Raw genomic sequence first — 24,793 nt, forward strand, 5'->3', positions numbered from 1 at the left:
GTCAAGCAATTGTCATAAAAAAGGAAGTGAAATTGAAAAACAACTGAACTGACTATACAAGTCTGACCAGTTCCAGTAAGTTCCTTGTCAGTGTTTGTAAGCTCTCTCACATGCTTTTTCACATGACCACATGCCACAATTAACACCCTCGGCACAATACAACTCTGAAAAACTAGCAAGCTAGCTGCACTGTGCTCATGCTATTATTTTACCCATTAACAGCAAAACCACGCTAGCATCGCTATGCTAGCAGAACCCAGCCCAGCCCTATGTGACGCTATGCCTTATGTGTCTCTTACCCCTTGCTGCGGCGGTAGGTGGTGCCCACAGGACAGGGCACAGGTGGGGCGTACAGGTTCCCTGAGAACTCGGGGTCAGGTACACACACCTGTAGGGACAGGTCCTCACTGAGCTTGAAGCCATAGTCACTGAGGGGAGGAGGGAGGGGTGCAGGGAAGGAGGAGAGGAGAGGAAAAAAGGAAGAGGAGAAAGAGAGGAGAGGAGGCAGAGGGTGTGTAGGACCGAGGAGAGGGAAGATGGGAGGGAGGTGAGAAGGCGGGAGAGGGAGAGGAAACAGACTGTTAAGTCTCCACAGCAAGTCAGCATCAGCATGAGCTGTCACACATATTCATTAAATAAACTGTGTGTGTGTGTGTGTGCGCGCGAGAGTCTTACCACTCGTAGTCCTGCCGAGTGCAGGAGCAGTTTGTCACGGTGACGGGCCTGTCAAAGTCCTCTCCGTTGAAGCAGGTGGCGTGTGGCGTGCGGCGCTTGTACACCATCTCCTTCCCCAGCAGGCAGTCGTTCCCACGCTCGTCTGACGGAGACCACAGCTTGTAGTCCCCTTCAGCACAGGGCACACCTGACACACACACACACTCAATATAACAAATAGCACAGAACAGCACTGGCGGCCTCCAAACCCTCTAAGTGGCGTGGTGCTGTGTTACCATGGCGACCTTACCGAGCACGTCGCTGACATTGACCTGCAGGATGAGCCAGCTGTGGCTCTGATCAGCGTAGGAGCCGAAGATGGTGAAGATGGTGCTCTTCTCGCCGGGCTCCGTCAGCAGCTGGTAGACGTACACCTCCCTGTCGGAAAACTGGAAGTCTGTCCAGGTCTCCCCCTCGTTGGTGCTGAACCTGGAGGGGGAGGGGGACCAGAGTCACACAAGATAGTGGCAGACCGGAGCTCTGCCTGTAGCAGGTTTTGAGGAGGAGGGTGGGGGATTTCTGGTAGGTGGTAGGGGGGTGGGGGGGGTTCTGGTGGGTGGTAGGGGGTGGGGGGGTTCTGGTGGGTGGTAGGGGGGTGGGGGGGGTGGGGGGGGTTCTGGTGGGTGGTAGGGGGGTGGGGGGGTTCTGGTGGGTGGTAGGGGGGTGGGGGGGGTTCTGGTGGGTGGTAGGGGGGTGGGGGGGTTCTGGTGGGAGGTAGGGGGGTCGGGGGGGTGAGACTCACTTGAGGTTCATGGTGGACCCCCCCTGAGCGATGGCCATGAGCAGCCCCCCGTGGTCGCCCCAGGTGTAGAAGTGGGGGCCAGCCAGAGCCTGGAGGGGGGGTGGGGGGGTGGAGTCAGAGTAAAGACACAGTCACACACACCTGCTGTAGTGCTGCGTCCACAACAACATGAGTACCAGTGTGTACCAATGTGTGGCGGCTCAAAAGAATGCTATACTGACCTCTCTCCAGCGGGCCCCAGCACTGCTGGACACATAAACATTAGCCTTGTTGGCTAGGTTACTGCCCACAGAGCCTGCAGGGGGGAGGCAGATAGAGATAAGCAGAGGGAGATAGGGAGCCGGAGAAATAGTCACCTTCTACATACAAAGCAGAGAAAATCTGTCTTCCACACAACCTAAAAATCAAAACACACACGCACACACACAGACTAACACCCATCTTCCTTAAAACCTCCTCACACACACATTATCATAAATGTTGCACTTAGCTTGAGACTAAGGCTAGGCGGTAGGAACTTGGGCCCAGAAGTCAGGGTCAGTGCAGGGGTCAGTACCTGTGGCCATGATGAGTCCTGGGGCAGAGTCCTTGCTGAGGATGGGCATGCGGCGCAGCTGCAGGTTGAGCAGCTGACTCCACCTCTGGGCCAGGTGGAGGGAACAGCCCCGGGACAGCTGGACGGGACAACATCATGCTGTCTGACTGTTCCTGTGTGACTGACTGACTGACTGTGTGTGTGGGAGTGTGTGTGTGTGTGTGTAAGTGTGGGAGTGTGTGTGTGTGTGTGTGTTACCTTGCAGTCCACCGTACCCCCCAGGCTGTCTGAGGTAGGGGGGGGCAGCAGCTCCCAGGTGCCCCCCTTGTCAAAGGTGATGACCGAGCGCATGTTGTCCTCGCTTAGAGAGCCGTTGACCAGCGTGGCGATGAACACGCCCCTCAGACCCTCCACGCGGTGCAGGTCTGCAAACGGCTCGCTGGCAAAGTACCTGACACACACACACACACACACAGGAACAAACACTCAACACACTGTGGTGGGCATCCAGACAGTGTTTTGCGTCTGTGTGTGTGTGCATGCGTGTGAGTGTGTATGGGTGTGTGTGTGTGCATGCGTGTGTGTTACCTGATGAGTGTGTTGCTGCCGGAGCCCTCAGGGCTGTAGTAGAGCACGTTCTCCAGGGACAGAGAGAAGGCCAGTCCTTGGCTGTCGGAGATGTACAGGTGGGTCACGTTGTTCTGGTGGTTCACACACACAAACACCTGGTCCTCAGACGCATCTGCAATGTAGTACTCCTACAGGAGAGGAGAAGGACCACTGTTAGGTAAATTGTGATTTCACGACGGTTTCACATTGTCCACTAACGCAGACAGACCAATCTCAACTCTGAAGTATCAAAGGACTTATATGGGCTCAAAACGGGGCCAAAAGTATTGCAAATGCGTATAGGACAATCCACAAATGTAAAACGTGTTTTCCGCAAACGTAAAACGTGTTTCGTGTTGACTCTAGCGTCAAATCGGGGCCAAAAGTCACGTGCGTCAAATCGGTGACAAAAGTCACGTGCGTCAAATCGGTCACAAAAGTCACGTGCGTCAAATCGGTGACAAAAGTCACGTGCGTCAAATTGGTCACAAAAGTCACATAATCTAAGTTCAGCTTTTTGATGCCCTATTTACGAAGCTTTATGGCACAGATTTTTCGCAATCCCCTTGAAATGACTGCCCTCCTTTCAGTCACCACTGCCCTCCAGTCTGCCAGAGCGGCTTCCAGGTCATCCGTCATCATTCTGCTGGACCTTTCTGCGGCGTTTGATACGGTTAACCACCAGATCCTGCTCTCCAGACTTTCTGAGATGGGCATCACTGGCACTGCACTCCAGTGGATCTCATCCTACCTGTCGGGAAGATCCTACCAGGTCTCCTGGGGAGGCAAACTGTCAGGCCCACGCCAGCTCTCCACTGGTGTCCCACAGGGCTCCGTCCTTGGTCCCCTCCTCTTCTCTCTGTACACCACCTCACTTGGACCAATCATCACCTCCCATGGCTTCTCCTACCACTGCTACGCTGACGACACGCAGCTGTACCTGTCATTCCGTCCGACCGATCCGGGGATCTCTGCTAGGATTGAGGCCTGCCTCGCAGACATCTCCGCCTGGATGACTGAGCACCACCTCCAGCTGAACCTTGCCAAAACGGAACTTCTCATCATCCCGGCCAAACCCTCCATCTCCCATGACTTCTCAATCACCCTGGGATCTGCGACGGTGACCCCCTCATCCTCTGCCAGGAACCTTGGGGTTACCATGGATGACGAGCTCTCCCTCACGGCCCACATTGCTGCGGTCTCCCGGTCGTGTAGATTCACCCTCTACAACATCCGGAAGATCAGGAGATACCTGTCTGAGCACTCCACCCAGCTGCTTGTCCAAGCACTTGTCCTCTCCAGGTTGGACTACTGCAACTCGCTGCTCGCCGGTCTCCCATCATGCGCAACCCGCCCTCTTCAGAGGATTCAGAACGCAGCGGCCCGTCTGGTCTACAATCTACCCAGACGCTCCCACGTTACCCCGCTCCTCATCTCCCTCCACTGGCTACCCATAACGGCCCGCATCAGATTCAAGACCCTGGTACTGACCTTCCGAGCAGTGAACGGGACTGCGCCCGACTACATCAAGTCTCTCCTGCAGCCTTACACCCCCACCCGCCACCTACGGTCTTCTTCAGACAACCGCCTGGTGGTCCCACCTCTCAAGACCGCCCGGTCCCAGCACAAGCTCTTCTCCTGCCTGGCACCCCAGTGGTGGAATCAACTCCCCACCTCCATCAGAGACACGGACTGTCTCTCCACCTTCAAGAGAAGGCTCAAGACACACTTGTTCCGGGAGTACAATGGTACTTAGGAATGGTTTGCTGAACCCAACGCTAGTTTCCTCAAGGTTCACAATGACTCTTGCTTAGACAGTTGCTCTTGTTGGTTAGTGGTAGCTGATTTAAACTGTTGTATTCTTTTTCTAGTTAATCCTATTTTTATTGCTTTCCTACAGGTACACCTGCACTTAGAGATTAATGTTGTGTAATTTTTAACTTGTTTAACTACATGCTCTTATGGTTTCTTCCCTTTAGCACTATTGTTTGGTTGTTCACAATATGTACTTCTTGTTTTTGACTACCCGCAATGCTGTGGGGCTATCTTGTTGTTATTATCAGTGACCTATGCACTTTGTGAAGCTCTCTCTTGGAAGTCGCTTTGGATAAAAGCGTCTGCTAAATGAATAAATGTAAATGTAATTAAAATGTCTTGCAAATATGTAGTTAGAAAAACTCAAAGGCAAATCTAAATGTGATTGTTTGTTTGTGAAATGTTTTTTCAACATTTGTTGAAATCAATTTACATTTGCGGAACACGTTTTACGTTTGGGGAACACGTTTTACATTTGTGGATTGTCCTATATGGATTTGCAATACTTTCGGCCCCGTTTTGAGCCCATAGACTTACTGTGATTGGATGACGGGTCATGAACTGGGCAGCTTTCATTGGCTGGCGGTTGTAGGAGACCCACAGCTGGACAGACGAAGATTCATGACTGCCAAACAATGTCTGGTAAACACACATAGACACAGTTAGTCAACATTCATCAGATAATAACTAATATAACAGTGCCAAGCAAGGCAGCAGGACATGGAGGCTTAGAGGAGTTGTTAAGAGGCATCAGCAGCTTCCTGGAACACAGATGAATAACATGATGATAATAGCCTGGAATACAGTTTAATAACATGATGATAACAGGCAGGAACAAAAGACAGATGGTCCAAGTGAAATAATAGCCTGCTACTACTCTCCCCCCTCTCCCTCTCTATTGCTCTCTCTTTCTATATCTCTCCCTCCCTCCCTCTCTCCCTCCCCCACTCCCTATGCGCCCTGGTGCCTAACTAGCTTTTTGTTGCCTGGGTAACAGTGAGATTCACTGGGCGGACACACACACACACACTCTCTTACAAACACACTGGCGGTTGTTCTCTAGTTATCCCTCGAGTACACCCAGCCGTTTTACATGTCTGCCCTGCCCAGACTAGATCTTTGGCTGACTCTCAAGCTACATCATCAGATCAGTTAACTGGTTCCTAGCCACAGAATCAGACCAGATCCATAACTGGTTCCTAGCTACAGAATCAGAACAGTTCCTCAACTGGTTCCTTGCTACAGTACAGTCTCAGAGCAGATCTGTAGCTACAGAAGTCTCAGAGCAGATCTCTACCTACTCTGTAGCTGGCTCTCTAGCATTCTGGCAGTCCGACTCAGCCATCCCCTGCTCTCCCTCTTCTCCCTCCCTGCTCGCTCCCTGGCCGGAGCCCTGTGGTACTGTGTGTCAGCAGTGCCTGGGCCACAAGCCATGCCTGGATGTGTGTGTGCTTTGTAAACTGCATATGTGAGTGGTGAACACATCCGATTTAAACGTGGGTTTAATCTGTGTGTGTTTGTGTATACGTGTGTTTGTATGTGTGTGTGTTCACGGTTGTATGACACCCTAGGGTTATTCAGGGCCAGGCAGAGTTTACACAGGCAGAAACCACAAAGGAGCTCAAGACAAACACACACCCAAACACACCCCCAGACACACCCCCTAACACACACCCAAACACACCCCCAGACACACCCCCTAACACACACCCAAACACACCCCATAACACACACACCCAAACAGACACCCTGCGACTCACACACAGCCGTCTGCTGACCAAGATGGGCTGAGTTCCTCCTGAATCCAGTGAGTCGACATTGAGGAGCCTCGTCATAACCTGCTTAACTGGGCCTTTAAAAGCTTGCTTGGCTCTCACACCACGAGGAATCGGAGCTCATCACAGCTCTAGTGTGGTCCCAGCCAAGAAGGAAGACGGGCTATCAAACCAGCACCATCTGCTGACAGTCTGTCTGTGACTTCACAGCAAAAACACTCAAGACTGGTGGACGATACTTCCTGGGTCTGAGTGTGTCTACAAGTATGTTTGTTTGTGTATGAGTAGGTCATGTGTACTTGTGTGTGTACTATATGGCTGGGTGTTTGTGTTTGTCTAACTGTGTGTGTTTGTGTCGGGAGTCTGATGGCTGAGCGGTGAGGGAGTTAGGCTAGTAATCAGAAGGTTGCCGGATCGATTCCCCGCCCTTGGGCAAGGCACTTCACCCTACTTGCCTCGGCGGGAATGTCCCTGTACTTACTGTAAGTCGCTCTGGATAAGAGCGTCTGCTAAATGACTAAATGTAAATGTAAATGTGTCAGTGTATGAGTACGTTATCTGTCTATGTGTGTGTGTGTGTGTGTGTGTGTGTGTGTGTGTGTGTGTGTGTGTGTGTGTGTGTGTGTGTGTGTGTGTGTGTGTGTGTGTGTGTGTGTGTGTGTGTGTGTGTGTGTGTGAGCCTGTCTTACCCTAGTGGAGGTGGCGAACATGTACTTGTCCCGGAGCTGGAAGCTGTCCACCTGCTCCAGGATGACCCGTCGGTTCTGCTCGCTCTGGAAGAAGTCTGTGCTGCTGAGGATGGAGGACTCCCCCTGGGGCTCGTGCCTCTGGACCAGGACTGAGGTGGGGGGGTCGTACGGCTCCACGCCCCTAGGGTAGGGCGCAGGAGAGAGATGTGGTGCAAGACAAAGGGACCAGGAGATACATAGAGAGACAGAGGGTATGACAGCAAGGGGAGAAGGATAGAGTGGTGGGAGAGATGGTCACATGCAGAGGAAAGGGGGATGAACTTCTGCTCGACATAGACTAGTGGATAACCCAGTGGGTAGTAATCTATCTTAACACTACAGTTATCAGTCTGCTCATATCTTGATCTATGGCCAGTTTCAACTTGTATACAGGAAGTAAGACACAGACAGGAAGTCAACAGTCAACAGTAGATTAAATGTGGGTGGAGGTTGAGTTGGGTGACTTACCAGAAGTAGGCCTTCACATGCTCCTGAATCAGAATCCATGTCTGGCCAAAGTCCTGAGACTTCCACAGCTGAGCAGAAAACAGAAGAGAGAGAACAGCCGAGGGGCAGGATAAGAGGGGGAGAGAGAAAGAAGAGAGGAGGAGGAGAAGGGGGAGAGAGGAGGTGGTGTCAGTAACGGTGGTTGGGAGTGACGGTTCTACTGAGGCAGCAGGAGAGGCAGCAGGAGAGGCAGCAGGAGAGGCAGCAGGAGAGGCAGCAGGAGAGGCAGCAGGAGGGGTAGCAGGAGAGGCAGTTGGGCCGTACCTGCTTGTTGGGGTGGGATCCATCATAACCCAGCACCAGGTTGGGTTTCCGGCTGTGCAGAAGCAGGTCTGAGGGCTTGAAGGGAGCCGGGAAGCCCTGCACCCTCCGGCAGAAGTCAAACGTGCTCCACAGGTAGTTGTTGATGGTGTCTGCAAACAGGTACTGCGGGGGTAGGGGTGGGGAGGAGCAGGGGGTGGCAGAGAGAAAGGGGTGGTGGAGGTGAGAGTTACAGGTTAGAGGACTTTTTTGCTCACTTGGATAAATGTCAGACTGTTTGCAATGCGACTCCAGTCTAACAGTCTGATCAGATTTCAAGGGACTTTTTCGTCACTCTAGGTAGACATTCAGTCCAATTCTGAGTCACTGCCGCTCTGTGAAGACCAACATGGAAGCCAGCTGCACGGAGGTAGTCAGTCTCTGGGGAGTGAGGTGATAGACCTCAGACTTATTTGGGGTTTCTGTAAAAACCTGAGGGGTTGTATCGGTCGTATCGTACCGGTCTGTGTTTGAAAGCAGAAGGAAACAAATGGCAAGCCGTTGCGTGCAACAGCTTTGATTTTGTAATTTGGGAATCTGATATTGGATACATGAAAAATAATATGTGAGCAGGCTTAAAACAACCGGATCTGACCAATACATCTGAATTGAGCACTAAGGCTTGCGGTGTGAAGCTAGCCTTTTTTGATTGAACTGAGTTCTCGGTTTCTCCGTCTTTGATCAATCATAATATGCCTTTAAAATAGAAACGTCTTAAAGAGCAAATGAAACAGTAACATCAGTCGGAATTAATGTTCAATTAAGTCATACCAGAGATTTGGATTCCCTGTTCTAATTAGCCAGGCCGATTATGCAAGGCTCCAGTTTTTATCCTCTCTTTTCTTCCTCTCTGCTTTGATCTAAAAAGTTTAACAGCCTCCCCCCCCCTCAGAGCACCCCCCCCCCACCCTCCCCCCCCCACACCCACCATGCAGAACAAGGACAGAACCTCTGAGAGAACAAGAGCTGGGATCACTGGGATGCTCTCATATTTGCGCAACTATACTCTAATATATTCTATAGTCCTGGCCTCGTGATTCTCACTGTGAGACTGAGAGAAATGCACGATAAGAGAGTGAGATGGAGGAGGAGTCTCTCCTAGCCTATTTCATACACCTAGCCCACCTTAGACAGGTCCATGGCCCAAAAACAACATCTCCCATGATGCAGAACTGTACCTAGGAGGGGCCTAGGCAGATAGCCAGGGGGTGGGACCAAGGCCATGATGACTCATTGGCTGCCCGCCTGGACCTGTTTTACATAACACCGCATTGCATCCAGCGGTGCACTAGCTCCGGACACACGCACACACTCCGCAGGCTTACCCTTTTATTGTCTGCGGGGCTGTGGTAGAACTGGGAGATGACCTGCTTGGTGTCCTTCTGGGCCGGTGCGCCCAGCTGGAAGAGGTCTGAGATCAGGGTGAAGCTGCTCCCATAGTCATAGGACACGTATACCTGGGGGTGGTAAAGTCTTTGTCAGAAAGAAGCTTTGTGTGTGTGCGTGTGCATGCCTGTGTGTGTGCGTGTGCATGCCTTTGTGTGTGTGTGCGTGCGTGTGTGTGTGAAGAGAGGGAGATTTTGGGTTCAGTAACAGATTGAGGGATTAAAATGAAGCTCAGACAGACCACACACACACACAAACTCACACACACTCACTGTGCTGTGTGTGTGCTTGTTCTGGAACAGTGTCTCTGGTCGGTACTCACTGAACTGGTTTTGGGCCCGGTGGATCCGGCACTGTCTCGCGCCAGGGCTACGATCACGTTGCTCTTCTCTCCAGCCCAGTGGACTACCATCTGGTTGTGGGAGTCGTTCAGGTTGGCCTGCAAAATACACACACACACTCCTGTTAAACAACTGCAGAACAACAGACACAGCAGAGTGTTGTTCCTGAGTCTAAGGATATGAGTTTTACAGTAATGTTAAAGACACACACACACCTGGCAGAGGGAGAGAGAACACACCGTTTCTGTGGTCACCAGGATGGTATTGACTGATTATATCCTAGCAGCAGCCATTTTCACTACCAGGGGCATGCACGGACTTCTTTCTCTACCCCATACACGAAGATGCAAGCACAATACACACACCCAATGCATTCCTTCTCACTAGAGTGTTTACCCAACCTGTGATAGCATATGACAGCAGCACAGGAATGATTTAACACCAAGCCAGAGAAGCTTCAGATCTTCAGATCACAGAAAGGAACATTGAGAGAGAGAGAGAGAGAGAGAGAAAGAGAGGGAGGGGGGAGTGGGGAGGGAGCACAAAGGCAAGAGTCTGAATGAGACTCGGTCCTTCTGGACCAGCCAGACAATCAACCAAGCAGTGAAGCATGAAAGCCCACCAGCCAGCCAGTCAACAAGCCAGTCAGCCAACCAGCGAGTCAAGCCCAATAGCTTGTTGTCAACAGACAGTCAACAACTCAACCAGCAGTCAGCAAGTTAACAAGCCTGCAAGTCAACATAGCAGCAAGTCAGTCAACCAGTCAGCCAGCCAGTCAGTGAGTGGGGCAGAGTACAGCATGATCTCATCCCTGCAGGACTGGCACCCAGCACTCTCATTAGCATTTCCTATCAGCCACCAGAGTATTTTTGGCGGAGCAGCAGCACAATAAGCCTGTGTTACTGTGTGAGGCCAGCCAGGCTGGGAGGCTACTTTACGACTTGGCTCATTGACCAGCTGATTACGCCACACCAGCACACTGCCCGGCAACACACTTCCTTATCCACACCTCACCCTCACTATACACCTCCTTATCCTAACCTTCATAATGCTAACCCTCCTAACTTTAACCCCGGCAACACTTCCCAATCCACCTAACCCTCACATCTGGAAACAGAAGGCATACAAGAACGACAAAATATCTACAGAAAAAGATATATAATAAATGTGTTATTTCAAAAGTGTAATAATGTGATGGTTAACTACTGTGATGATTAACTGATGGTTAACTACAGGAAAGATGGTTAACTACAGAAAACCCTGTTGTGATGGAATGATGTATAGCAGCTGTGGGAGGGGCGATGATCATCATTACGGCCCTGCTGCGTCTCCCTGCTCTTTGTAATCTTTACAGCCCTCCACACACTGGGAGCTCCTCTTCAAGGCTGAATGATGAGTGGGCTGGAGTGGCCCACGCTGTCCCCCAAGACAGACCAGAGAGCTCATATCAGGAAGCAGCCATCTTTTAGCAGACTCAAATAGTAATCTTCCAACACAGTATGGACATTTCTTGTTCGGTCTTTGTCTAAACAAAATTGTCCTGGACTGCTCAATATATAAAATAAAGAGGCACAGTTTGGAGATCAGCAATGCTTAGCTGTAGGGTCTGTGGTTGAGCATATAGTAATTAGGCTTTGTGCGCTGCTGAGTGTGAGAGAAAGTGTGCGTTTGTGTGTGAATGGCTGATCTCAAAGGGTTAGTGGTGCAGCACAATCGCTCTTCTGCTCCAAGTGATTTAGAACGTCCTACACCTGTCCTTGAAGACAGGCATCGGAAATTCAGCACATCTACAAGCACGAACATGCAACTTGCAACACCTTCACACGCACAAAGCCACATCCTGTTGTGTGTGGTTAACATGTTGACACTAGATACAGTCACGAGAGTCATAACACTGGAGAGTCACAGTGTGTCATGTGACCAACGTGTAGTATGTAAAGGTAGTAGGTTGTCACACTTTCTTCTATTAACAGTTAACCCCACATTTCTATGCTAACAGACCCCATGGGCCATGGTACTCCCCATGGTTACAAACCATGTGGTCATCTCTAGACCCCCTGGTCAAATGATTATGGTATGACTGGAGACTTGATACACTCTCAAGACCCTCAATACCTATCCTGTCCTCCTCTCCCTCTCCTCCCATTCTCTTCCCTCTTCTTGCCTCTCCCATTCCTCTCGTCTCTGCTCTCTTCTTATTCCCCTATACACTCCTCCCCTTCCCTCTCCTCCATCCTGTTTGTTTTCAGTCTGAATATCAACTGGCCGAAGCACTAGACAGAATCCACTGACACTCCACCGCCCAGATTTCACAATCCACATAAACACACACACGCGCTTTTTACGGAAGTAAACCTTTTTCTTCAGTTATTGCTTCATGCCTTAGTAGATTAACATTACTTCTCAGAACGTGTAGTTTAACTTTCTCTTAATATTCCATTTAATATCACAGTGATGGCTGCTGCCTCACTTATTTCAAGGTCTGAAGAGAGAATGTGGATTACAACATATTCCAATTTGACTGTCAACTGTGCACGCTCCTGTTAGAGTGGAAAGTGTTGTATTTTATTATCTTTTTTGTAAAACAAGATAGGTGGGTTTGTTTACAAAAGATGGAGAATGACGTCATTGAACTGGGGCAGTCAAGGAGCCCTTGATGCAGCTCCACTCCACAGATGCAGTCATTGTGCTCGTTTACCAATTTACCTAAGCCACTATAAATATGTCCCAATGGCCTAATAGTTATACACACATTATTATGGGGGGCTGGGAACATTACTGCCATTTGTTTGTTACCTTACCCCAACAAGAATGGAGCCACTGGGCTTGCAAGATCCACAAGGTATCAGGTTAGCCAAGTCAAGTGAAATGTGTATTAATGCACATTATCTAAACAACGGTTTAGAACAGCCATATGCTTATTTTGGAGTGTAATCATTTTACCTGTCCGTACACCTTTGGCACGGGTGATTCTACAGCACTCCGCCGACTGCGATGCTGATAAGCGCCAGCGGCCGCTCCGTCTTCTTTCGCATTACGGGCTGCTCTTCGTTGAGCCTCGGCGCCTATTCCCTGCAGGAATACCTCTTTAGCGTTAATCAAAGAAAATCCCTTATGCTGCGGAAGCATGAACTGCTGGTCTGGATGGAGACGAAGAGTGGAGGAAATTGTACGGGGAGCGAAGATAAATAACAAAAATATTGTCCTCCGTAGATGGAACAGCATCTTCACTGTCTGTCTTGTCGCCATGTTTGTGTATATATTTTCGGTTCTGGGTATCTAGAAGAATAGCGCCTTCGAGTGGCGGTTTCGAGGGTGAGTTGGAGTCACAATTGCCACCATCGCAGCCGCAAGCTGTTTTCCTTGACAATGACTGTGTATGCGTATGTTCTGTCACATAAATACGTTTCCGTTAATGTAGACTCATTGGAAATGAAAATCTTTGAAGATGTTATTATTTTGAATCCCAATAGTCCATTTATTGCTTTATGTAAAAAGTAAAATAAAAAATCTTCTAGAAACCTAGAAATAATGTCAGCTTTTTACATAGGTAGTTCTAGCCTAGTTCTAGTGTTAGCTTGAAGAAGTAGAAATGCTTCTTGGTACACCTGGTTGCTACGGCTACTGCTCGCGCAGTACTCCAGGTGAAATTCGTTATTGAAGCCAGGAAACTTTTAATTATAGCTAGCTAGGTTAGCTAGACCATCTCGCTAGTTAGCAAGCTAGAAAGTGATTCAGTAACTGCAGCTGATTTGTTAGTAAGTGGTTAGCTAAAAACGTTGGCCTACAAGTCTTATTTTCGGTAGCTAGTGCTAGCTAGTCAACTGTCTATTCAGCTAGTCAACTGGTACTGTAAAGTACAGCGTCAGAAGACAGTCTACAGTAGCCAAACGGTTTAACTACCGTACCAGTTAGCACTTAGCTCCAAACTAGCCGTTATGTTGTAATACTTCTGTCTTGTTGCAATAGAGTGTTGTATACAGTACTGTACATTATAAGCCAACGGCTAACGCATGTCAGCGTGTACTGTATGTTCGGCCAACTACTAGAGCTAAAGGTTAACCAATTAACACTGACTCTTCTGGTTCCATGTATGTGCTGTATCTAACTGGTTTGGTCTTTGCTACAGTTAAAGAAAGCCCTATGACAGGGAGTTTGATTTTACCAACAGGGAGGAGTATGGATAACAAATGTCTCAAGAAAAACATGCCACAAGAGCTCAGCAGGAAACCATCCAAGGTTAGCTAGTTAGTTAGATCAAATGACCTAGTATATCCCCGTGATGTCTGCTACTGTATCATAATTTCGCCACTTCCTTGATATTCTTTTATTTTTCTCCCTTCCTGATCTGACGTTGAAGATTGATCACATACCATATCATGACAATTCTCCAGCTAAGAAGAAAAAGGCACCTGGTAGTAACACAGCAACGTCAGATTCCTCTGGTTTATTTGATGGAGCACTTGCCAGTATGTACAATCTTGGGCCCTTATATCTCTTGTCATATTTCCTTTTTATAAACTCCAATTCCTTCTCTTCATTCAAACCCCTTACCATTTTTGGTTACAATTAAATGACAGGTGCCAATAAAGAGATGAACGTGCTGTTTTCCCAGTACTCACAAGCCTTAAGGTGAGAACAGCACAGGCAAAAGTTCAAAGTACGCAATGAGATCATTAAATCTCTCCTTTTTTTGTAACGAACAATAACGCTGTAGTGTTTTAATTTGACATTGAGTCTATTTCAACAGTCTGTACAGTAGTGTTGATGCCTTGTGTTTGTATGCTGCAGTGAGAGGGCAGCAGGGGATGCCTCACAGGTCAGACAGCTGGAGGACATTCTGATGGAGGCTAGGGGCCTGGAGGCTCATCTGAAGGAGAAAAAAGACCATTTGAGACGGACGCTAGCTCTCATTTCTGACAAACTGCAGAGCTAGACACTGTATACAGGCTTCACCTACCACAACATTCATGTCCAAACTGTTAGGTCCAAAAAGTTGAGGAAACAACGTTTATTTATTATTTATGTAATTGTTGCTGACAGTAACTGACACCTATACTTGTATCTGTTGCAGTGTCAAATTTTTATTTTATTTTTTCTGACCACTCAGTACTGTTTCAATTTCACTTACTCAAAATGTAAAATCCAAATATTCAACAAGTCAGTTTTTTTATGTTGTTTATATACAAGATTAAACAAGTTTAGTATTCACAAAACATCAAATAATAATTTAAATACATGACAAGCAATGCATTTGATGAGGAATCTGTAAACCAGTCGTATTCAATCTCGACAAATGTTCACAAAGTTCTTGAAACTATTTAGTGCATGGATAGGTTTTCCAATATTGTCCAAACAGTACACAGAAAGGAGGGTGTAGAATATTTGGTTCTGTGTGCTGTGATCTTTCTGAGTCAGTACTACTCTTCTCTCCATCACTTTTACACGTCTTTACACAAATCTCATCCAGTTGTTTGCTTTTGGTCCATTTATGCTGCGTTGTTGAATGTCCCATGGAAGCCATAGGGGATGTTGACAGGAACGTCAGCTCTTGCCAACTCTTGGAAAGATTTGGCATCCAGAACCAAGAGGAAGGTGCTCTTATCCTAGGGACCAGGACGGGAGAGAATACTCATGTTATTATCTCACATCCATTAAGCATTTGGAGTGCAGCTCTTTTAATGAATCGGGTTGAGTGACTAAAAGGAAAGCTGACTGACCTTATTTGGAGTGATAACCACAGACAGGATCACACCGTCATCTTCCTCGGTGGAGTCGGGAGAAGGGACGAAGATGGGCTCAGACGGATACAAACCAGGCTGCTCCCACACCTACAGTGACAGCATGACAGTCAGACAACCAATCAGAAGCCCAGCATTTCTCTCAAGGTAATGCCATCCCTACGTACTTAATATAGCCACTTACCTTCATTGATTTGTCCTTCAGGTCCATCTTGATGAGCGTGTCCCCCACCAAGTGTTGGAAACCACAGCCGTAGAAGTATCGGTAGGGATGCGTGTTGTACTTGGCATAGTTGATCTGGGGGAACTCCAGACCTCCGTATTTGTGGAGCTCCTCATCATGAAGCTCCTCATAGGAACAGAACACCTGCCAGGAGAGACAGACAAATCATTATTTGAGGACCAACATTTTGTATTTACATGGCCCAGATTGGCATTGTTCCAAACATCATTGTTTGATTATCGGCAGCTGTATTGCTGGGTGTTGATTGGTTCATACCTTATCCTTGCTGATCCTGATAGCGGTGGCAGTGCTGTCAGGCAGAGTGTTCAGGTTCTTTCCTATTGGCGTGTTATGGTCCACATTGAGGGGCAGTACGAAGCGGCGTGGGAACACTCTAGACATGGTGTTATATACCTGGGGACAAAAACACATCATTTCTAATGAGCTGAGCTTTATTGCAACAGGCTGAGCACATCTATAGTGTCTGCGCTCACACGGGGTTAGAGTTGTGTGCTGTGTACTGACCTCGTCCAGAGCCTCTCCAGACTGGCGCAGGTTCTGCACCATGTAGTTGTTGATGGCTTGGCCATCGTCCGAAGCACACATGTCCATGACCAGCAGGCCGTCCTGCTCAAAGGCGTTGATCTGGTGGAAGGTGGACAGGGCCTTGGTAAGGTAGTGGACTGAGCTCAGCTGGACACAGAAACAGAAAGAGACGTTAGGCACATCCTCACTGAAGCATGACTTCCTACACAATCAATGTATGTGTTCTAACTTTTTGCGTTACGATGCTAGACAGTTGATATGAATAGTTTGTTCGGAAACTGGTCCTAGGGTCACTACGTGTGGATGCTCACCTTCCCAGTCTGTTTGTTGATTAGGTGGAAAATTGTGTCTCGTTTTGGGTCCCAGGAGATGCCATCACTGATACCCTTCCCCCTCATCTTGCCTGTAACAATCTTCAGCAGGTCCATCTTGATCGGCTGCTCTATGAACACCACGTAATTCTCTGACATGGCTGGAACCACACAAGACAAAAGCTACATCAGGTCCAAGCCTACTGGAGACACTCATTCTGTGCATCACCCAGAGAGGCCTGAGTAGAGGTAAGCACTGCCAGTTTCAGCCAGCCTCGACTCACCAAAGCTGTGGTAGTAGGACGGCTTGGTCTTGTCCACAGAAGGGATGGAGCACAACACTGTAGCTCCTTCTAGAGTCTCCTCTGGGCTCTTTTTCGTGGGAGGAACGCGGATGATGTTATAGGTGGCACCTGAGAGAAGATTTGAGTTAAATGGAGGTGGAGGGGTCTCTGGACAGACAGCTGGGGTTAGGTCACATGACACAAGACGAAGGGAATCTTGCTGACATACCTTTGCTAGTGTAGGAGTTGCCCATGTTGTAAGTGGTGCCATCAGGGTCGTTGTGAGGGTGAGCAGTGGCTCCATTCACAGCGATGAACTTGCTCCAATCCACCTGACCAGGACAGACATTGTATAAGCTGTCTGTTCAGTTGATGTTTGTTTTAGGATGTGTTTCTGGTGGTTGTGTGATTGATAGTTTGTGTGTTTTCTTGGGTGTGTTTGTTTTGTTGAGGTGTGTCACGGGCCTACCTTCTCCTTAGCCTCAAGAGTCTCTGGGTCGATTCTGTGCATGAAGTTGGTCTCTGTGCTGACATAGTAGTCACCTTTATATGTCACGAAGCTCACGTTGTCATTATCTGATGGCTCTGCAGGAAAAAAACATTTTTTCAACGTTTGTTCGTTCCAGGCTTGCTACTACACACCTGATTCACAGTGTATGGCTGGCTATGTTAGTCTTTAACATGGTTCATATATAGTCATTTCCTGTGTTCAAGTCTCTATTCTATCTCTGCATAATGGCCTTTGTTGTGAGGCTGGCTAACTGAACCTGATGCCCAGCAAGAAGGAGCTGGGACCAGGTCGGGACTCACTTGGCATCTCGAAACGGGACAGGAAACGCTGGAAGAAGTTCTTGCAGGGGTCAGGCATGGCAACAGTGCCAAACTCTGACACCACAATACGGCTGTGCTCGTTGTTGGCCTGGTAACAGTCGCTGCCTAGGAAACGGCTCTTGTAGGTCACCTGGCCTCCAGAGATCTTGAACTTGTGAAGAAGGGCCATACCATCAAACCAGTGGTTGAACCTAGAGAGGAGGGGAGGAAAGGTTAGCTGTTTGTTGATATCAATCAATCAAACCCGCACTCACTGTAAATAACTGTAAACAACAATGTGTTTTTAATAGACCACGCTTGATTAATGAAGATGCTCTTAAATAGTATACCGTAACCTAGCCTTCGATGTCAACACTATATAAACCTAAACTATACCAGCTATCTCCATGAAGTGGATATTGAGCTCAGTTGCAAAACTGGAGACACTGCACCAGAGTCTGCTACTCACTTCTGGTTTCCAATCTCAAATTTGCCAGGTCCATTCCGGAGGAGGCTTCCATTGATCCAGGTGGGTACACTTCCTGTGATTTTGGTACTGATTGCCTCGGGGGTCTCCTCCACAGAGCGCACCAGGTTCTCGATGCAGGGCAAGCCATGCACATCTGTGTAATGGTGGTTTCCCCCCTTCGGTTTGGTCTTCTTCAGCACTGGAAGAGAGGAAGATGGTCTGAGTTAATTAGTAGCACTGCAATCTACACCGCACCGAGTAGAACAGAAGATTGGAAAGAGAAAGAGTAGTTGCAAAGAAAGGGGGGACAAGGGAGGACATGAAAGAGAAAGTCTTGCATTTTAGATGGTACACAAACCCCCACCTGGTGTCTTACCTGGTGACGTGTTCTGCTTAGGCTCCATGCTGGTCATAATGAAGCTGTGTGTGTCCTGGGGTCAAAGGATGAAGGTGCTTGCGTCCTCCTGCTGGGTCAAGTTCTGAGGAGGATCTGTGTCTGACTCGGGGTCAGGAGCCAAGCTTTATACCACCTCGCCCCTCCCCTGCTCTGCTTATATAACTAGGACACTATTCACAACATCATCCTCCTGATTAGCCGATGACCCAGGGCTGGCTGCACTCCAGGGCCAATAAAAATACAGGGACAGGGAGGGCACTTGCAGGTGGGCCATGCTGGATGATTGTGTGATAGAAAAAGGTCTGGTTTTTCCAGAGTTGGGCAGATGATTGCAGTGTGATATGCCTGTTAGAAGACTAGGAAATTCCATAACAAACAAACAAACCATTCATGACATTTGGCACAACTTGGTTTTGGTTGTCAACTTGGTCATAACAGCCTTTGAACAAAGTCTGTTTATGGATCATGAGGGGTTTCCAGAGATGTTAGTTCCAGAGCAGGGATAGTCCTCATTGACTTTACAATTCCAACCCTAATGTCCACAGCATAAACCATTCTTAACCCTAACAATGTGTGACCATTTCAACAACTCTAAACTTAGTGTGCAGCCTAACCACCTAACCACTACAGCCCTAACCCAAGTCCTAGTGACCAGATCTATCACCCCAACACTAGTTTGACACTTCTACAACCCTTATCAATCCGTCCTTACATCTACTGGGACACATCATCAATAGTAACCTTAAGTATGACTGCTAGTAAGACTATGAATTGCCCATGGTTACAGGAACAGGACAGAAATCTGAGATGGAGGCATGTTGTCTCTCTTTGGTAAATTTTGACATATATATATATATATATATAAATATATGTCACATGACCTAAATGTATAAATATATGTCATATGACCTAAATAGGCGCAGTTGGCAGAAAAATACTTCCTCAGACAATCATTTATATATATATATATATATATGAATGACATATATTGATATATATACAGTGCCCTCCAAAAGTATTGGAACAGTGAGGCCAATTCCTTTATTTTTGCTGTAGACTGAAAACATTTGGGCTTGACATCAAACGATGAATGTGAAACCAGAGATCAACGTTTCAGCTTTTATTTCCAGGTATTTACATCAGGATCTGATGCACAAATTAGAAAATATCACCTTTTTGTTCGAACCCACCCATTTGTCACGTGAGCAAAAGTATTGGAACATGTGACTGACAGGTGTGTTTTGTTGCCCAGGTGTGTCCTATTACATACATTATTCAATCAATAAATACCACTGAATGTCTACACTCAGGTTCAGATTGGGTAAGATAGGTTTTGTCTATGCAGACTGTATTCAGAGGTGAAAACAACATGAAAACCAGAGCGCTGTCTTTGGGTGAAAAACAAGCAATTGTGAGTCTTAGAGAAGATGGAAAATCAATCAGAGCCATTGCAGAAACATTGGCCATAGCCAGTACAACCATTTGGAATGTCCTGAAGAAGAAGAAAACTACTGGTGCATAAAGTAACAGACGTCGAACAGGTAGACCAAGGAAAACATCAGCAGTTGATGACAGAAACATTGTGAGAGCTGTAAAGAAAGACCCTAAAACAACTGTTAGTGAGATCAGCAACAACCTCCAGATGGCAGGAGTGAAGGTATCACTATCTACTGTTCGCAGAAGACTTCATGAACAAAAGTACAAGGGCTACACCAGAAGATGCAAACCACTCATTAGCAAGAAGAATAGGAAGGCCAGGCTGGAATTTGCCAAAAAGTACAGAGATGAACCTCAAAAATTCTGGGACAAAGTTTTATGGACTGATGAGACAAAGATTAACTTTTACCAAAGTGATGGAAAGGCTAAAGTTTGGAGAAAGAAAGGAACTGCTCATGATCCCAAACACACAAGCTCATCTGTGAAACACGGTGGAGGTAATGTCATGGCTTGGGCTTGCATGGCTTCTTCTGGGACGGGCTCATTAATCTTCATTGAGGATGTAACACATGATGGCAGCAGCAAAATGAACTCGGAAGTCTACAGAAACATTTTGTCTGCCAATTTAAGGAAAGATGCAACCAAACTGATTGGCAGAGCCTTCATCATGCAGCAAGATAACGACCCAAAACACACTGCCAAAACAACAAAGGAGTTCATCAGGGGCAAGAAATGGAAGGTATTAGACTGGCCAAGTCAATCTCCAGACTTAAACCCTATAGAGCATGCATTTTACCTGCTTAAGAGGAGACTGAAGGGAGGAACCCCACAAAACAAACAACAACTGAAAGAGGCTGCAGTGAAAGCCTGGGAAAGCATCAAAAAGGAAGAATGCAAAAGTTTGGTGACGTCAATGGGTCACAGACTTGCTGCAGTTATTGAAAGCAAAGGATTTGCAACTAAATATTAAGTCTTATTCACTTAAATATGTTTTAAGTATATCTGTTCCAATACTTTTGATCACATGACAAATGGGTGGATTCAAACAAAATGTGATATTTTCTTAGTTGTGCATCAGATCCTGATGTAAATACCTGGAAATAAAAGCTGAAACGTTGATCTCTGGTCTCACGTTCATTATTTGATGTCAAGCCCAAATGTTTTCAGTCTACAGCAAAAATAAAGGAATTCGCCACACTGTTCCAATACTTTTGGAGGGCACTGTATGTATATATATATAAATGATTGTCTGAGGAAGTATTTTTCTGCCAACTGCGCCTATATAGGCCATCTGCAGGACATACAGTACCTTGCTCCAGTTTATTTTTGTTCCAAGGGACGATTTTACGTGTCACACACGCATGTAATCCTTATCCACCAAGGCCTATATAGACAATAAAGGTATTGATCTGTGTCAGGAAATCTGATAGCATACCTCTCTGTCAATTGCACCAATGTAGATGACTTAGTTGGTCCTTCAATGAAAGCAGTTAGTCATCATACCATACTGATGGGTCATAAAAAGGAAAAGTACAAAGGTTTGGGCCAAGGGCCAGCTGTGAATGTAGGCCTGCCAGACAGACTGTAGGCTGAGAGGCTGGTCATGTGCAGATTTTTGGACAGGCTGAGGGTCTCTGTTAGGGACCTGCTATCCTGTAGCAGCTGGGGGCCTGGTTAGAAAGTGGAAGTCCTACAGAAGTCATTAGGGCATGCCTGGCATCTGGTTTACTAGCAAATGGATCTAGGTCAGGTTAAATGATCAATAAAACAAGAAAGATAACAGAGATTGTATCCTTTTCTTGCCAATGAGACATTTAATCAATTACCTTTGGAGATTAATAAAATGATTAATAAAATGACAGTTATTTTTAAAAGATTAATAAAATGACAGTGACTTCTGCACACAATGTGGCAGTATGTTGTAAACTGAACTGGATGTAGTCATTTTTGTGCTAAATGAATGATGAATTAATTATATAAGGAATAATCAATGTTTTTGTGAATTTTGAAATTAACTATATCGAGGACATGATGTCTGCTACAGCCTACAACAGGTCCAAACGGGTATGGCCAAGTGTTAAGCTTTGGAACAATTATTTTTAATCACCTCTGTGCTGACACTACCCTTACTCTACAGGCCTACCGGTTTAAAACATACCTGTTCGGTACACATGTTCCATTTAAAGTAATTTCCTGTTCTGGAATTATTGACACTTGCTGTCTGAATAGAAAAGATAAGTACAACTATGCAGAGGAGAAAACTTGTATTTGAAGACAGGCACCGATCCTTTGGTAATCTCTTTAAGCAAAGCAGATGATGCCTACAATGCCCAACAACATCAACAAAAGCAACAGTAGGCCTCCCCTTCTAGGTCTAGACCGTGCAGGTCTATCACCTACTTATCACTCCTTCTCACTGACTGATTAACTCCACTATCCAGACTTAAACTAACTTGTCAGTCCTGAACATTCTGTTTTAAATCATATATTTTACTGTATGTTGCATTCAATTGATATATTTCTGTTGCTAGACTTTACATCAGGGGTCGGGAACCATTTTACCTAGAAGAGCCAAACAAACACAATTTTTTAGATACATTTTTCAAAAGAGCCACAGCAAAGTTTACAGTCGTGTAAACTCGCATTCATAATTATACATTAATAAATTATGCTAATAGTTAAAACATAATTTGATCATCATGTTCAAGGGTATATTTTCAGTCAACATTTGAAAATTGTAGAGCCATTGAGCAGGGATTCTCAAATGGGGGGTACGCATACCCTATAGGGGTAGGCTACGTTTCGGTATTGTAGGGGGTACGTGAGATTTATATGAAAAATAGTATTAAAAAAATAGATACAAAATCATCCATGATCACAAAAATTATACTATAATATGTTTGACAAGAACACTAGCTAGCTAACCAGCCATGTCATTGTCCCCAAATCATTATCAAGATTTTCATGAACAAAGTATCGGCTACTATTAGGCCTACTAGGCAGTATGTGTAGCGAGTTGTATAGCAAATGGATTGTGAGATGAAAGTCGACATATTCTCCAAACAGTAATTATAAGACAGTATGTTTAACAACCAGCCATGTCATTGTCCTCAATCAAACATGTTCGGGGCCAGTCAAGGGGTAGTTGAACTGCATGATCGTTTATTACATGTTTCTTTTTTGCAAATGTTTTTCATTTACAATGTTTACTAAATCCTGAAGGTACATCACTATATCGTAGTCATAGGCTTTATTTCTATCTCAAATGTTTGGGGCCGGTCAGGGGGTACTTGGCTGATAAAAAAATTTAAAGGGGGTACATTATTGAAAAAAGATTGAGAAGCACTTATATAGAGTATACAATCCTGAAAAGAAACAAATATGGCTCACGAGCCATAGGTTCCCGACCCCTGCTTTACATGGTGTGGCACTGCAGTGACCTGTTCATGACTGATAAGGTAGATAAACTCAGGGGAGATAACAGAGTTAATGACTGTGAGTGAGGTAAGGGAAGCACATTCTGTTCCAGCCATCTCCTTTGGCGAGGCGAGCCTTCCTTTCTTGGTTTATTTAGTGAATCCACTGTCAATCACACGTAAACTGGTGCAAAGCATGGAAGTTCAGACAAGAATTGGGGGTGCTGTTTCTCATATTTGAATTTATTTGATAATCTTACCTATTGCAGTTTGAATATAATTTAATTGCATGCCAATTCCAATATAGTTATATGGTAGTTATTGTATCATTAAAATAAAATGTTACCTTTATAATGGACATAATTAGCTGGACAGTGCTTGAGAAGTCTTATTGAGAAAAGGCTTATAGAGTCCAGGGGGGGGGGGGGGGGGGGGGGGTCGTGGCCAACACAGCATTTTACCAGTGCTTCGCAACTTCACAACTGGCTCTGGGACCAATCGTCACTCCTAATGCCTAAACCTCACAGCCAAGTGGGGAGAGTCTCAACACCGAGCTGTCCGTCGACAACTGAACTGAACTTGAACACTGCCGAAAAATACAAACAGACCCATCTGACATCATCTAGTAGAAACTATTTTAATACAACATTAAAAATGATTTATATTCGATGTGTGCTAAGTTTACAGTAATAGATGCTTTTTACTTACAGAAGATAAAGTAGTTCAATTTAGGTAATCCTGTTTGTTTATTAGTTTTTTATGATGTATGCTATCCCAAAAATGTATTTATGGTTAAAATAACATGACATGGTTTACAAGAGCACAGATTCTACTTTGAACTAGCCTCTTAATTTTGCTCTCAGAGTGCACCAGATTGATGCGTTTAAATGTAATACATTTCCTTACAGGGGAGCATGCCCCGCCGTATCCTTCTCACCTTTTTTTTACCCCTGACCTGCATGCCTGACATTTACTGTGTGCAGCAGACCCCATTGGTGGAAACGTCTCCACACCCACAGAGATAGCCAGAAATCACACATGTGGCATCACACATGTGGCATCACACAGTCAGGACCTTGTGTTTCCATGTTAACAGGTCACTGTCAGTTCAGTAGATAAGGCCCAATAAAAAGAGTTCAAAAATGGTTCAGTTTAGCACAGTTGTGAAAAAGAGGTATAACAGGAAAAAACTAGAAAAGAATGGATGGCCTCAAATTTGAAGTTTTCAATAAAAATGATGACACAGGATCAAAAAGTACACTTTCAAATATAAATGTCTAAAAACTAGGTGTCTATTGCCAATCCCCCAAAAGCTCTGTTGTCGAAGTCCTGTTTGTTTTAGGGTTCTTTGTTCAATGACTAGAAAAATATTACTTTATAGTAGTTCATCATATATCTTTAATTAAGTTGATACTGAAACCAATTTTCTTTTTGTTTGAATTTGAAAGTGCAGAAATCACCTGTAACACAGTCTCCATGAGATAATGTCTAGGACGCCTCAGGGTTAGGGACCAAGAAAAGATGTGTTTTTCTCATGTTTAAAGAGGTCCCTATAAATTAAACTTATTAAACCCACTTTATGTACAAACAGTTTGTCCAATACTTTATTGACTGGATTTTATTCTCAAAAGCAATGGTGGCACACAAGGTTTTTAGCTAGCTGCCCACAGCGGTTGCACCTAGTGCAGCCCTTTAGCCGTGTTTGCA

The 24,793-nt window shown here is 46.1% G+C and overlaps 2 protein-coding genes and 1 long non-coding RNA gene across 6 annotated transcripts in view; 1 reads left to right on the forward strand and 2 right to left on the reverse strand.

Moving 5' to 3' along the window:
• sorl1 (sortilin-related receptor, L(DLR class) A repeats containing) overlaps positions 1–12,768 on the reverse strand; it is a 26,754-nt gene extending 13,986 nt beyond the window's left edge. For 2 of the 3 annotated variants that reach the window (XM_047035298.1, XM_047035297.1), the window contains exons 1-15: positions 12,396–12,768; positions 9,434–9,550; positions 9,051–9,182; positions 7,690–7,851; positions 7,387–7,454; positions 6,880–7,060; positions 4,953–5,054; positions 2,580–2,749; positions 2,250–2,442; positions 2,013–2,130; positions 1,678–1,751; positions 1,457–1,545; positions 965–1,143; positions 676–862; positions 300–428 (exon numbers count right to left, since the gene is read on the reverse strand). In XM_047035298.1, the coding sequence (XP_046891254.1) occupies positions 300–428; positions 676–862; positions 965–1,143; positions 1,457–1,545; positions 1,678–1,751; positions 2,013–2,130; positions 2,250–2,442; positions 2,580–2,749; positions 4,953–5,054; positions 6,880–7,060; positions 7,387–7,454; positions 7,690–7,851; positions 9,051–9,182; positions 9,434–9,550; positions 12,396–12,701 (2,207 nt within the window). In that variant the 5' untranslated portion in view covers positions 12,702–12,768. Of the gene's footprint in view, positions 1–299; positions 429–675; positions 863–964; positions 1,144–1,456; positions 1,546–1,677; positions 1,752–2,012; positions 2,131–2,249; positions 2,443–2,579; positions 2,750–4,952; positions 5,055–6,879; positions 7,061–7,386; positions 7,455–7,689; positions 7,852–9,050; positions 9,183–9,433; positions 9,551–9,667; positions 9,872–12,395 lie in introns of those variants that run through there. The other variant, XM_047035299.1, reaches the window with a different exon arrangement.
• LOC124477491 lies at positions 12,687–14,418 on the forward strand. Its single transcript, XR_006957154.1, has 5 exons — positions 12,687–12,767; positions 13,624–13,691; positions 13,813–13,921; positions 14,033–14,084; positions 14,244–14,418. It is a non-coding gene; the product is annotated as an uncharacterized LOC124477491 (long non-coding RNA).
• A 98-nt stretch (positions 14,419–14,516) lies between these two features.
• bco2b (beta-carotene oxygenase 2b) lies at positions 14,517–18,359 on the reverse strand. Of its 2 annotated transcripts, none has more exons than XM_047035301.1 (12): positions 18,213–18,359; positions 17,837–18,035; positions 17,368–17,579; positions 17,027–17,142; positions 16,787–16,889; positions 16,558–16,686; positions 16,274–16,434; positions 15,942–16,061; positions 15,693–15,830; positions 15,378–15,560; positions 15,173–15,283; positions 14,517–15,058 (listed from the first exon to the last, which is right to left on the reverse strand). In XM_047035301.1, exons 1-12 carry the CDS (start codon positions 18,247–18,249, stop codon positions 14,942–14,944), a joined length of 1,626 nt encoding a protein of 541 aa, XP_046891257.1. In that variant the 5' UTR covers positions 18,250–18,359; the 3' UTR covers positions 14,517–14,941. The 2 variants fall into 2 exon arrangements, with proteins under 2 accessions (XP_046891257.1, XP_046891256.1); XM_047035300.1 differs by having other exon boundaries at positions 15,942–16,109; positions 18,213–18,355.
• Between the last annotated feature and the right edge of the window lie 6,434 nt (positions 18,360–24,793).

The sequence above is a fragment of the Hypomesus transpacificus genome, chromosome 15 (genome assembly GCF_021917145.1).
Source record: "Hypomesus transpacificus isolate Combined female chromosome 15, fHypTra1, whole genome shotgun sequence".
Taxonomy (NCBI): domain Eukaryota; kingdom Metazoa; phylum Chordata; class Actinopteri; order Osmeriformes; family Osmeridae; genus Hypomesus; species Hypomesus transpacificus.

Bases quoted from the DNA above. Each gene is read 5' to 3' on its own strand.
- bco2b (XM_047035300.1), bottom strand. From the start codon at position 18,249: ATGACCAGCATGGAGCCTAAGCAGAACACGTCACCAG. The intron at 15,284-15,377 runs GTAAGTGGCTAT...CTGTCACTGTAG, and splicing joins TGAAGGACAAATCAATGAAG to GTGTGGGAGCAGCCTGGTTT. The intron at 15,059-15,172 runs GTCAGTCAGCTT...CCTGGTCCCTAG, and splicing joins TGGTTATCACTCCAAATAAG to GATAAGAGCACCTTCCTCTT.